This window comes from Carlito syrichta, unplaced genomic scaffold, assembly GCF_000164805.1.
Source record: "Carlito syrichta isolate Samal-C Ts95f unplaced genomic scaffold, Tarsius_syrichta-2.0.1 Scaffold130611, whole genome shotgun sequence".
NCBI lineage: Eukaryota > Metazoa > Chordata > Mammalia > Primates > Tarsiidae > Carlito > Carlito syrichta.
This window is the reverse complement of record NW_007074707.1, coordinates 69,957-83,860: the sequence shown is the minus strand read 5'-3', so window position 1 is coordinate 83,860 and position 13,904 is coordinate 69,957. Positions and strand designations below refer to the sequence as shown.

Genomic DNA, 13,904 nt, shown 5'->3' with positions numbered 1-13,904 from the left:
CCGAAATATTCCAAGCACTCAGGGTGTTCCAGAAAAGTGGGCGAGCTGTGTAACCAGCTCCCTTGTTCTGGCAGCCCCGGAAATTCAGGAAGTGCTTGGATGAGACTTTGCCAGTTAACAGCCAATGTGTCCACTTTTCTTTTACATTTTAAAGTGAATTTGCATATGATGTCATAGTGGGCTTTTCTTTTTCTTTCTTTCTGAGTTGGGGTCTCACTCTGCTGCCTAGGCTGGAGTGCAGTGGCCAGCTCACGGCCACCACAGCCTTGACCTCCAGGCCTGGGCAATCCTTCCGCCTCAGGCTTCCAAGTAGCTGGAACTACAGGCACGTGCCACCCCGCTCAGCTAATTTTTTGATGTAGAGATGCAGTCTTGCCAAGTTGCTTAGGCTGGTCTCAAGCCCCTGGGCTCAGGCAGTCCTCTTGCCTCTGCCTCCCAAAGTGCTGGGATGACAGGTGTGAGCCGCCACGCCCAGCAGCAGGCTATCTTAAAAATTAAATGGTAAGAGCCCACCGGGTTGGGCGCGTAGACCTTCAGCAAATACTTCGTCAGTGGATACATTGATCCTGGGGTGGACGGAGGCCGTGACCTTCCGGCAAGCGTGTCGTGGCTTGGGGAACAGATGACATGTTGCAACGTCTGTGTCTTTCCCATCCATCCACCTCTGCTGTGAATCCACCGTTGACATGTTTCTGGGTGTGACGTGCATGAGTCAGCCTCTCTGCCGCGGTGCTCACGGTGCCAGGACCCACGGGCGCCCTCCGTGGCCATGGGGTGTGACCCTGTGGCCGCGTCCTCGCTGACAGCGCATCTCTGCCCCTCACACTTCTGCGGTCGCCTGGAACGCTTCGTGCAGCAGCCCCGCTGTCCCTCCCACGCTGTCCCCATAGCACCCCCGGGAAGTCCAGTCTCCGGCAGGCTCCATCCCTGAGGCTCCCGCCTTCTCCCTTGTCTGCGGAGGCCGGCGTGTCCGCCCCCCTGAGGCCACCCCCAGCCTGGGCCTGGGGCTGCAGTACCTCGGGACACGCATCCCCACGCGTGCCCAGGGAGTGCTGTGCCCACATCACCACGTGACAGGAGACCTTCATACATGTGTCACCATGTGTGCTGTGATACTGTGCACCCATCACCACGAGTGCCGAGATCCCTCCACGTGTGCTGAGAGACCTTCGCACACACATCGCCACGTGTGCCTTGATCCCTCCTCTCACGCATCACCACATGTGCCAGATCCCTCCACGCACGCGCCACCACACGTGCCACCTTGCCTCTGTGCACCCATCCCCCGTGGCCGAGATCCCTCCACTACCAATCACAATGCGGGTCCCTCGGGCCGGTTGGTGACTCTTGGGTCAGTTGACAAGAAGCTCCCACATGCAAGACTTCTTTTCAAGAGCTACAGAAACTTCTCTAAAGCTGAGGCTCCTGGGAGACGGGCCTACAGGACACGACCCCGTCCACGGAACCCGGCCGGTGCTGACCCTCGGGGGCCAAGTGCCCGCCGCACACCGTCGCGTCTGTGGTCAGGTGGGCACCTGCGGCAGCCGGCTCAACACAAAACCTGGGTCAACGTCAGAACGGACAGCCTCCTGCTGAAGTTCCTATTTCTGTGTTGATTCTTACACAAATAGGATTTTTTTCTGTCCTTTTCTGTGTAAATCTCGGAGTTCTCTGGGACTGGTTTGGAAACAGTCGAAGTCAGCATTTTCCCAGCAGGACTGCCACAGATTCTCTTTGCTCTCCAAAGCTCTCTCGCTATAAGGATCTGCTGACCCCATGAATGCAAGGCTTCACGCTTCACGCGTGTCCTGAGACCCCTACGTGTGGGTGCGGCACGAGCTGGGAAGGGAGGAGGCAGACGTTCGCGGCCCAGGGGTGCAGGCCCTTGAGCAAGCGTCACGGTGTGGCCAGCAAGGACCCTGGGAAGCATCCGGGTGGATGCTGGACCACAGAGTCATCACAGACATGAGGCCCACGTGCCAGGCCTGCTGCCAGACAGCCTATGCCCCAGGGATGGTGTCTCCCCGTTCCACTGGAGTGGAAGGGACGTGTCCCACCAAGGGGAGAGGGACGGCGACGTTGGATGGGCCCTCCCTCGGCGAAGACCGTGGGTCAGACCCACGGAAAAAGGCAGAGCGAGAGGCCAGGAGGCAACCAGGGACGGCTGTCCTTGTGCTCAGTCAGTGTCAACCGGCCAGGGCGAGGGTCAGCCGTGGACGCGGTCGCACCCGGGTGCCGGGCCAGCCAGGAGGGTGAGGGTCTCTGCGGCGGGGAAGGGGCGGTGGAGGCCGGAGACTGTCCGCACGCGCCCCAGGAGGGCGGACCGAAAGCCCCACCAGGTCTTGGCTCAGTTTTCCGGAGATGGTGCGGTCCACTTGACGCGGGTGCCCAGATGCCACTGGGGCTGCTGGCCTCGGCCTTCATGGAGCCCTGCTTCCTTCCCAAGTGGCTTGGAGAAACCACTTGTTAGTGTCAGCTGAGGCCAGCAGGACCCTCGAGACGGCTTCCAGATGGGCCAGCTGCATGTCCGACAGCACTGTGCACCTGGTCACGCCACAGCCAGAGCCCTGGGCAGGCCGGTGGCAGGGCCCTCTCCGTGTCCACACACCCCAAGTGGGCTCAGCACTTACATAATGCGCTGCAGCGAGGGGCTATTTTTAGCCACCATGTGTGCCATCTCATGAGCTGAGCCTCCCTGATTTGGGGTGTTCTTTCTTCTTTCTTGGATGCCTTCAGCCTGGCTTGGAACAGGACAGCAAACCACGGGAGAGCCAGGGTCCGTCCCCTACCGTCCCCCTCCAGTGCTTCCAGCAGGAGCCGAGCCCAAGGGGACCCAGCGGGCAGGGGCACAGGCTCACCTGCTCCAGGCTCAGGGTCTGGGCCAGCAGCAGAGGCAGAGGTGACAGGCGCCTCTCCCCCATGTCAGGCCACTGTGTTGTCCTTGCGTCCTCGGGTGGAGGTGCCTTTTGTAAAACACCCAGCCTGGTCTGCTGGGGTTCAGTTGCAGAACCTGGCCCTCTTCCATGGCGGCGTGTGTGCCTGCGTGCGCGGGAGTATGTGTTGGACTCATAGGCGAGTGTGCACACGGAGCTTAGAGCTCGCCTCGTGCAGACTCAGCCGGTACCCTAACGGCGGTGGCTCGGAAGGCGGATTTCAAGCCATGCTTGGTCTGCCTGAGGCCAGGACTCTGGCTCTGCCTGCCAGCCCTCGCAGCCTGTGTGCAGGGAAGGGACAAGCGACGAGCTGGGGGACCCTGGGCCTTCAGTTCACCCTGGGGAGGCCAAGTGCCACGGTCCAGGGGCCGTGTCTGGGGAGGGCCTTCTCGCGGGAGGGACGTGCAGCATCCCAAGGTGTGCAGGGCATCGCGTGACAGGGCATGAGTGTGCCAGCCAGCACGGGGTTCCCTCCCTCTTCTTCCCATGACAGACCCATCTGTGAAGGCAGGGCGGGCATGACCCACTCGCCTCCTCGAGGCCCCGCCTCCGATGCCGCCATGTTGGGGACTGGTTTCCACATGAGTGTTGAGGGGACAGATGTCCAAACCTTAGCAATGTGTCTTTCACACTCGCCAGAAGAGCAGACTTTAAGTGTTCTCCCCACCAAACCGATGACAGGTGAGGCAACGGCTGTTTAACCAGCTTGAGTCACTCATTCTGGTGTAGACTCCTGGGTCAGAACATCGCTGTGTGGCCCGCAGACGTATACAACTATTTTTTTTGTTTCGTTTTTTGTGAGCTGGAGTCTCACTCCTGGCCACCGCAGCCTCGACCTACTGGGCTCCGGCGATCCTTCCACCTCAGCCTTCCGAGTAGCCGGAACTACAGACGTGCGCTACCGTGCCCGGCTGATTTTTTAAAATTATTGTAGAGATGAGGTCTCGCTGCTCAGGTGGGTCTCGAACCCACGGGCTCAGTCAATCCACTCACCTCAGCCGCCCAAAGGCGCGGATTACAGGCTGAGCCACCAAGCCTGGCTACATATACAACTATTACGTGTCAATCAGACATAAATACATAAGCATACTTAAATATAGCACAATCGTTATGTGTCAATTAGACACAAAAACATGAATATGCTTAATAAACATAACACAATTATTACATGTCAATTAGAAATAAAAACATAAATATACTTAAATATAATACAATTATTGTGTCAAACAAAAATATAAATATACTTAATAAACATAACATGATTATTATGTGTCCATTAGACAGAAAAACATAAGTATACTTAAATATAGCACAATTATTATGTGTCAATTAAACACAAACAAATGTACTTAATAAACAGCACATTTATTACGTGTCAATTAAACATTTAAATATAAGTTTACTTAAATATAACACAATTATTGTGTCAATTAAAAACATATACTTAATAAACAACACGATTATTGTGTCAATTAAACACATCAATATACTTAATAAATATAACACGTGTCAATTAAACATAAATGTACTTAATAAACACAATTATGAGTTGGCAAACAAATATAAATACTTAAGAATATAATGAATATTTGTCCATTAAGTGTAGGAACAAATATTTTAAAAACATGAGCAGAGAAAAAAATGCAGAGCTCTGAGTCCTCCACACGTGACAGGGACTTTTTGTCTCAGCCGAGAGAAGGGGGCTCCCTGGGGTCCTGGCCCTGACGGCCGGGCGGCCCTGAGGGCCCGTGGTTGGCTCGACTGGTAATTTCCAAGGCAGACCGTGCGGGTGGGGGCCGGGAGGCCTCCCCAGTTCCGTCCTTCGTTCAGCTGTTTGCAGCTTGGAGCTCACTGCGCGTGTGAGGAAACGCCTTGCCTTCTGGTGACTCGGAGGCATTTGCGTCGAGGTGCGATCTGGGGGGCAGAGGGAGACCTGGCCACTCTGGGGGTGGAAGCGGGTGGGGCTTCAAAGCTTCTCATTTTGAAAAACTCACACCTGCAGAAAACGCGGACGAGGGGCACAGTGACCACCCTGTGTCCCCCACCAGATGGGATCGCTGCCACGGCGCCCATCGGCTGCCCGCGTGTTTCATGTCCGCTGTTCCCCCTTGCCTGAATCATGGGTTTGCGGTGGCCTCACGTGGCTGCATTTCCGAGGTGAGCCTGCAGGGGTCTGAGGTTAGCATCTACACCTGCCTGCAAACCTGTGTCCACGGCTTCCGGATCCCACGTCCTGCATTCTCGGGGCCTGGCCAGTCTCGAGCCTCTTCCCTCTGTGCCCCCCGCCGCGGGGCGGCCCCGTTGCTGACGGCATGGGGACCGGTCCAGGGAGCTGGCTTACCGCTTTCCAGAAACGTGCCAGCATGCCATCCAGCCCTGGCGCAGCTCGAGCAGAGAGAGGCACCGGAAGGCTCGCAGAGCCTTCTAGAGTCTGCCAAGCAGCAGGCAGGGTGCCCTGGGGGTTGGCTTCGAGTGGTGGGTGAGCACGGAAGCCATGGCCTGTCCCCTCTGGTGTTTAATCAGCCGACGGTCCCACGGCACAGCGCTGCAGCCAAATGCCGTCAGGTTTAGGCACGCAGGACCCCTCTTGACTTCTGCCCTGCCTGGCCTGGCGAGTGTCGAGCCGTCAGGCTGTGTTGTGCAGTGTCTACCCATCGGAGGTGTGCAGGGTGTGTGCAGAGCGCCTGTGTCTTCTCCAGGCTGCCCAGGGGAGCAGTGGCTGGGGGCGGGTCCCCGAAAGGCCATGTTGTGGTCGGAGCTGGTTTTACCGGAGACGGTCTTGCACGCACGTCAATGACCGTCCTTAGTGCCCGTGTCCAAACTCCCCAAGGACAGCGATCACATAAAAATATACATCCCAGCACAGAGGCCAAGGCAGGAGGACTGCTTGAGCCCAGTCGGAGCAACATAGTGAGACCCCGTCCAAGAAATAAAAAAATTGGCTGGGCGTGGCCTACTGCTCAGCCGCACCCAGCTGTGCTGTTTTTCGTTTTTTATTTTGAGTCGGGGTCTCTGTCGCCCAGGCTGGAAGGCAGTGGCGTGATCACAGCTCACTGTAGCCTCAACCTCCTGGGGTCAGGCGATGCCCCCGCTTCAACCCCCCAAGTAGCTGGGACGACGGGTGTGTGCCACCACGCCCAGCTAATTTTTTTATTTTTTGGACGGGGTCTCACTATGTTGCTCAGGCTGGGCTCAAGCAGTCCTCCCGCCTTGGCCTTCGTGCTGAGATGACAGGTGTGAGGCACCGACTACTTCTGATTCAGACTCTGGGATGGGCTCATCTGTTAACAGAGAGACACAAATACACCTTCAATGTATATTTTTATGTGAGCTTGTGTTTCTTTTCTCGCCACTGTCAGGCAGATGTAGTTGGTTGTTTTGTCTGCACTGTTTAAAATTACTCGCATGACGCTGGCTGGATGAATGTGGCTTTGAGCAGATCCAGAGGGACATGGGGAGGCCTTTTCAAATAGGATTCCCCGAAGCACCAGGCGCATGGCATGGCTGGCGTGGCCCCATCGGCAGGAGTTGTGCTTTGTAAAGGCATGAGATGCTTTCTGTTTCGTGAGTGGGCTCCTCTTTGTCCATCTACAAGCCACATTTTTAGGGTCGTCACAGAGATCAGCTCCCAAGTCCACCGAGTTCAGTCCTGGAAGTTAGCAATGGTGTTTTGTCGCAGACGGAAGAAACCAGGCCCAGTTGGGTGGTTCCTTTGTTATTCACTTACAAAAGACTATTTTGTCACCTCTGTCCCAGGTCCTTCCTCTGCTTATATCTACCTCTAGCTTTCCATTTGTTTATTTGTCTGTCTGTTTATTTTGAGCGGGAGTCTGTGTCTGTCACCCAGGCTGGAGGGCAGTGGCACTTTTACAACTCACCACAGCCTCAACCTCCTGGGCTCAGGCGATCCTTCTGCCTCAGCCTTCCGGGTAGCTGGGACTACATGTGTGTGCCACCACGCCCGGCTGATATTTTAATTTTTGGTAAAGATGAGGTCTTTCTACCTATCATATTTGAGGTGACTGGAACCTGCTTATTCAGAAGTCACCCTCCATTGCCTCCGATTTCCCCTTTAGTTGGAGGAGGCGTCTCCCGGGCTTCCGCCGCTGGACGTCACTTGGCGCCCAGAAGGGCCTTCACCACCTGTCACAGCTCTGCTTGGGGTCTAGCCGGGCAGGAGTGTGGCGAGCGGGCCCTGCCGTCGTCTCCGTTTGGTAGACGAGAAATGGAGTGACTTCCGCAAGGTCACACCCACCCAAGTGGCAGAGCCCGTTGACAGACACATGCCTGTAACTGCATTCGAGGGCGTGTGTGCACACCCGGATGTGAGCCTGCCTTTTAAAATTTTTTTAGAGAATACATGTAGGTCCCTACAGCTTTCTTCTCCCCTTTAATTTGATAAGTGTGTTGGTTTCCTTAGGCCGCTGTAACAAAACACACAGACAGGTGGTTTAATCACGGAGATTTACTCTTGCACAGTGGGATCAGGGTGTCAGAAGGGCTGAATCCTCGGGAGGCTGGGAGGGGAGTCTGCCCAGCCTCTTCCCGCATCCGTGGTGACCAGCAGTCCTAGCGCCCTGTCTGTGGCAGCATCGCCCGACCTCTGCCCTGTCCTCACTGGCGCCCGGTCTATGTCCCAGGCTCCTGTGTGCAGGGACGCCAGCCGTGCTGGATCAGGGCTGCCCCCAGCCGCCGTGAAGACCTTGCCTCTGCACGGGGCCACATGCTGAGGGCGCTGGGGCCTGGAGCTTCAGCATGAGGACCTGGGAGCCATGATTCCACCCTAACGGCTGTTGTGAGCTTTTTACGTTTAGGTTTCTAGCCACCCAGTCCCAGTTGCACCAGGTAATGTGGCAGGGCCGCTAGCAGCCTCTGTGCCGATCCTGTCCCGGTGTGCACGTGCTGTGCGGAGAACACCCGGCCCGGGGTCTCCCCGTGTGGCCCGGGCATGAGCGGGCGTGGGTGCCTCGGCCCGCTGTGCAGAGGACGCTGAGGCCCTCCTCTCTCCGTCCGCCCGCAGGCGTCTTTCCCAGCAAACCTCCAGCTCGTCCTGGTCCTTCGCCCAGCGGGATTTTTCCAAAGGACCCTCTCCGACATCGCCTTCAAGTTCAATAGAGATGACTTTAAGATGAAGGTGCCGGTAAGTGTCCCCGCTTTCGCTCTGCGTGAGCAGAGCTGCACAAACTGATTCTCAGCCTGCCTGGGACCTTCAAAATGCTCAAGGGACTGGCCTCGGACAGCGGGCGTCCTCGTGCTGGGAGGCTTCCTCCTGATGCAGCAGGGACAGCATGACCCTGTATTTCCCCCACCCCACCCCCGGGCTGACAGTCCAGACTGTGCAGGTTCTCTCACACCTCGGAGACCAAAGGGTCACCACCAGCCCCCCAGCAAGGAACACAGCCCAGGCTCGGCCAGCAGCCGGGGACAGGAGGGGTCGGGGAGGTGGGTGTGTTTCCCCCGGGGCCCACGAGGGAGTCCCAGCTGCCAGCAGGGGGTGGGCTGGGCCTGGAACAACCAGCAGGGTCCCTGTCTCTCTCCATGACACTGGCCCAGCACTGACAGCCTCCCCAAAACTGCCCATCGAGTAAGGCCGCTGGCTAGCACCCATCTGTTGCCCTTTAAAGAGCAGAGACTTCCTCAAGGCCCTGAAATCTGCAGAGTCCAGGAAGCCCGTGCGACCCATGAAGGCTGGTCATCAGCCCAAGCCATGTCAGGCCCTGAAAAGAGCCCGCAGTGACTTCCATGAGGTCACTTCTTCTCTGTCACAAAGAGAGCAGGAGCGTGCGGTCCAGCACCGGGCACCCTGGAGCCCTCGGCATTACCAGCGGTGACTCTTGGGAATCTAAGACTCCAGGACTGGGTTGCTCTGCAGGAGGGTGTTACCTGTGCCTTGGTGTATGTGGGGCGGTACATGTGGGATATGTAGGTGGGACACACGGGCGGGGCATACAGAGGGGGTATGCAGGTGGGGTACGCAGGTGGAGTCAGCAAGTGGGGTGTGTGGGTGGGATATACGGGTGGGTACACAGGTGTAGCATGCAGGGGGGTGCAGGTAGAGACCCAAGTGGGGTGGGGGTGTACAGGCAGAGTACACAGGTGGGGTGGACACAAGTGAGATGTGCAGACACGGTGCAAAGGCAGGTTGTACAGGCAAGGCGTGCCAGTGGGGTGTGCAGGAGGCAGGGTGCACAGGTGGAGCGTGCGGGTGGGTACACAGATCGGGTCCGCCGGTTAGGAGCACACGGGTGCAGCACTCCCGTGGGATACTCAGGTGGGATTGCAGGTGCACCGACCTCTCCCCCACTGCCCCTGAAGCTGGCTCCCGCCCCTGCCTGTCCTCCCCTGGCACTCAGGCCCCGCCCCGGGCGGGGTGGAGAGAAGCTGCTCCGGGTTCCTCCTCCCTCTGCCCTGCTGGCCACGGCCCAGGGGGGTCACAAGGCCCGTCCGCTCTGACAACAGCCAAGTCCAGAATCGCCCCGCGGCCCTGATGGCTGGCGTGGGGCCACCATGGGGTCAGGCGGGCCTTCTGCACAGCCGTGGCCGTGGGTGGGGCCCTCCGGGATCTGTGTGTGCAGGTCGTGCCTTGGTGGCCCTGAGAACCACCGGCTTCCAGGCCTTTGGGAAACTCTGTGCACCCGCATTTCTGATAGCATCAGAGAAGCCTTAGTTCTTGCACAGTCAATGTCCTGGATGTGACCAAAGGTGAAGCCACACAGGCAGTGACTCGCCCGGCCGGGACTCGTGCCGACACGGTGACAGGCTCGATGCCATGTGAGGCTGTACTCCGCGTGGTTGGCACAGGTGGCACAACCCTTGGGGCTCAGGGGACAGCGGCGTGCCCGGTCCTCCCTCCTAGCACATCAGCCAGACTTCTCTGCCACATGCTGTCTCAGGACGCAGGGCCACCTGATGTCCACGCCGTTGTCTCTGCAGAGGGGCTCTGCGGTGTTGTATTAGCAAGTCATCAAACACGGCTCTGCAGAAATCACAGCATCTTCAGACTCACCCATTTAGATAACCCTTAGAAATGATAGAAAAGATCCTCGAGAAGCGAAGCTTTCAAAATGTATCTGGGCCAGGCTCGGTGGCTCAGCCTGTAATCCCAGCGCATTGGGAGGCCGAGGTGAGCGGACTGCCTGGGCCCGCAGGTTCGAGATCCTCCTGGGCAACTTGGCAAGACCTCATCTCTACAATAAATCACAAAATTAGCCGGGCGTGGTAGCACGCGCCTGTAGTCCCAGCTACTTGGAAGGCTGAGGCGGAAGGATCGCCGGAGCCCAGCGGGTCAAGGCTGCGGTGGCCGGGAGCAGCCAGTGCACTCCAGTCTGGGTGAAAGAGTGAGACGCCAGCTCAAAAAAAAAAAATGTATCCGTGTCCGTGTCTGGGCACCTCAGGCTGAACTCAGCACTAGAAAACATGTTAAGTAAAACAGCAGCTCCTGGCACCTTTTCTGTCCCCGTTAAACACGTGCGGGCTCAGGCAGGACGTAACGGGGGGGGGCAGGAACTACAGGGGAGGGAGCGTGGCTCAGCAAGCAGATGGAACTACGTGGCAGCACATGAGCAGTGTTCTCAGAAGCACAGGGAGAATGGAGCTGTCTCCACGAGAACTCTGCTTTCTAGTTTCTAGTTGCGACCAAACACGCAACAAGTTCCTGGAGTGAGCACGACGCTTCAGTGGGTTCTCAGCTGGGCGCTGCCGCCACATGGAAGCACGTGTGTGCTGCAGGGCCGCACGCGCTGTGGGGTTTTAGCTGCGTCTCCGGTCTCCGTCCGCCAGAGCCGTCTCCCCCGACGGCAACACAGAATGTCCCCAGACCCTGCGCGGCATCCCCCGAGGGGGTGAGTCACCCCAGCTGAGAAGCCCGACTTTGAACTAATACGGCGTTCAATAATACACGAAGTGGCATCAAGTGACATCTGCACTGAGCCTCTAGGGACCTATTAGAGAACCCACCTGATGCCAACAGAGCAGAGACCGTGTTTTCTCTGCCCGGTGGGTGAGCTGACCACCAGAAGGGCCAGGGAACACAGAAACTGACAGCGACATGTGAAAGAGCTCATGTGGGCACGGTGGCCATGGATTCCCCACAGAACTCAGAGCCCTCCGGGGGCCACCACCCGCTCCCGCACATTGGCCTGACTTGGCTGGATGGATTCCAGCTAGTACCTGTGAGGCCACGTGGCGTTTTCAGCAGGAACAGGGACAAAAAACATCCTTAGATGGGTCTCTAAATAGATTCCAGCCGGAGCGCTGTTCGATTAGCCTGCCCAGGGAGGGCGTCGGCACGTCTCGCCCGTCCCTATCCGCTGTGCACTGGGCCTCCCATCAGGGTCCTGCGTGCCTCGCCACGCCTGGAAGAGATCAGTCACCATGTGCCCATGTACAAACGTGGCGGCCGAGACACAGACAGCAACTTGCCCGAGGGCAGCCAGGCGGGGTGTGGGCTGCGGGGTTTACGCCTGTCCACTTGGGTCCAACGCCAGGCGCCTCCACCCGCACTCAGCACCAGGCGGAACGTCCCTTGGCAGCTGGGTGTCCCACGTCCAGGGAATCCTCCTTGGGTGCCAACCTCATCCCAAAACACGAACCTGAGTGCCGTGGGCCGCTCTCTCTTCCAGGTCATAATGCTGAGCTCGGTACCAGAACTGCATGGCTACATCGACAAGTCGCAGCTGACCGAGGACCTCGGCGGGACCTTGGACTACTGCCACTCCAGGTGGCTGTGCCACCGCACGGCGAGCGGCGTCGGCTGTGCCCGGCGGGTGGCGGGGCTCGGCAGCTGGCGGCCACCCGCAGGGCTGCTCTTGAGCCACGATGCCGCCTTTTCCACAAACACGTCCACGTTCACAGAGGCCCTCCTCCCCCAGAATGAGGAGCCGGTCTCTGCGGGCCTTCGTCACCGTGAAGGAATAACACGAGTAATGCGTGTGGGCGGGGCTTTATCTGGGCTGCAGACAGAAAGGAAAAACGCCCTGTGTTGTGGTTTGTGAACTCACACCCCTCTCAACAAGCGGAGAGAGACAGACTGAGGGGGAGAGAGACAGAGAGACCAACAGAGACACGCAGAGAGACAGACAGAGAGACAAAGACAACTAGAAATAGAGACAAAGTCAAAAAAGAGACAGAGACAAAGTGGGAGAGACAGAGAAGAGAGAGTCAGAGACAGAGACACACAGAGAGAGAGACACACAAAGAGAGACAGTAGGAGAGACAGAGAGACAGAGACAAATAGAGATAGAAACAGAGTCAGAAAAGAGACAGAGACAGATAGAGACAGAAACACATAGAGAAACAGAGACACAGAGAAACAGAGACAGATATACAGGGAGAGACAGAGGTAGAGACAGTCAGAGAGATAGAGACAGAGAAAGAGAGCAAGTCAGAGACAGAAACAGACACACAGAGACAAAGAGATAGAGAGACAGAGATAGAGACAGAGATAGAAATAGAGACAGAGAGACAGAGAGTAAGTCAGAGACAGATAGAGACAGAGACACACAGAGAGAGAAAGAGAGAGACAGTGGGAGAGACAGACAGAGAGACAGAGTCAGAAAAGAGACAGAGACAAAGACAGAGAAACAGAAACAGACGGTGGGAGAGACAGGCAGAGACAGAGAGCACATGCCCTCAAGCGCAGCCTGATGCTGGGTGGGGAGCATTGGAGGGTGTGCCTGGCCTGGCCCTGAAAACCCTACAGGCCGAGGCGCTCTAGGCGAGTCTGCTTCATGCCCAGCAGCCCTCTCTCCGGAGACCACTCCCAGCGTCCCCAGCGTCTGCTTTCAGGCGCCGCGGGTGGGTGCAGCGTGGTGACGGCTGCCCCCCGCCCCAGGCGATCGAGAGCTTTGCCATCATGGTAAAGCGGACGGCCCAGATGCTGCAGTCCTTCGGGACCGAGCTGGCCGAGACAGAGCTGCCCAACGACGTGCCATCCACGCGCTCGGTGCTGTGCGCGCACACGGAGAAGAAGGAGAGAGCCAAGGTAAGATGGGCCACGGGGCTCGGGTGCCGCGGGCAGTGACTCTAGCAGGCGAGGTGTCCAAAAGGCCCCTGCTGGGTTTGCCCGGAGCCTTTCTGCCAAGAACCGAACGTTTTCCTTTCTTTCTTCCTTTGTGCTTTTTTAGAGACAGAGTCCATAGTTCACTTCAGCCTCGAACCCCTGGCTCAAGCAGTCTTGCCTCAGCCTCCCAAGTAGCTGGGACTACAGGCACGGGCCACCACACCTGGCCATTTTCCATTTTTTACTTTTTGTAGAAACGAGATTCTCACTATGTTGTCCCGTCTCCTCAAACTCCTGGCAACAAGCGGTCCTCCTGCCTTGGCCTCCCAAAGTGCAGGGATTTCGGGCACGAGCCACAGCGCCCGGCCACGTGGGTTCCTTTCTAAAAGCGGCAACCGTGGGTTTCATAAAACACAGACTGCGGCTCACATGTGCGCTGGCCTCGGGTCAACCGTCACCAGCCCAGCATGGCCCAAGGGACGTGTGGAGTCTGAGTGAAGTGAGACTCAGTCGTCCGGCACCACAAGGTCCCCATCTGGACACGTCCTGCCTGCGAGGGTGATGGACAGGTTTCTACTGGGTGTCCCACCCAGCAGGCGCTGGGCACCTCCCTGTGCATGGATGATCCCTGTGCTCACGCATCCAGGCCGCCGTGTCCTGGGTTGAATACATTCCGAGGAGCATGTCCCTGTGTCCGCATGCCCCTGGCCACCCTGTGTGCTGCTGGCTTTGGACAGTGGTGGCCTGGTGGACAGTGGTGGCCCGGAGGACTGTGCCCTCTCTCCCCGCCAGCCGCTCCGCCCTGGAAACGGCCTTTCCCTCCCAGTGAGGCCGCGGAGCTGGGCCGGGAGGAGGCCAGGTTTCCGGTTTCTCCCTCCCTCCACCGCTCCCTGAAACCCTAGCTCTGCCTGGGAAAGCAGGAGTGACAGGAAAGCAGGGTGCACAGGAGAGGCCTAGGGAGAGGCGGGGGC

General features: G+C 57.9%; 1 protein-coding gene across 1 annotated transcript in view; it reads left to right on the top strand.

Moving 5' to 3' along the window:
* The window catches only part of MCF2L (MCF.2 cell line derived transforming sequence like), a 68,887-nt gene that overhangs the window by 21,873 nt on the left and 33,110 nt on the right, over positions 1-13,904 (top strand). The window contains exons 4-7 of the mRNA XM_021708089.1: positions 4,747-4,765; positions 7,954-8,073; positions 11,555-11,671; positions 12,766-12,915. Of these exons, the coding sequence (XP_021563764.1) occupies positions 4,747-4,765; positions 7,954-8,073; positions 11,555-11,671; positions 12,766-12,915 (406 nt within the window). The remainder of the gene's footprint in view (positions 1-4,746; positions 4,766-7,953; positions 8,074-11,554; positions 11,672-12,765; positions 12,916-13,904) is intronic.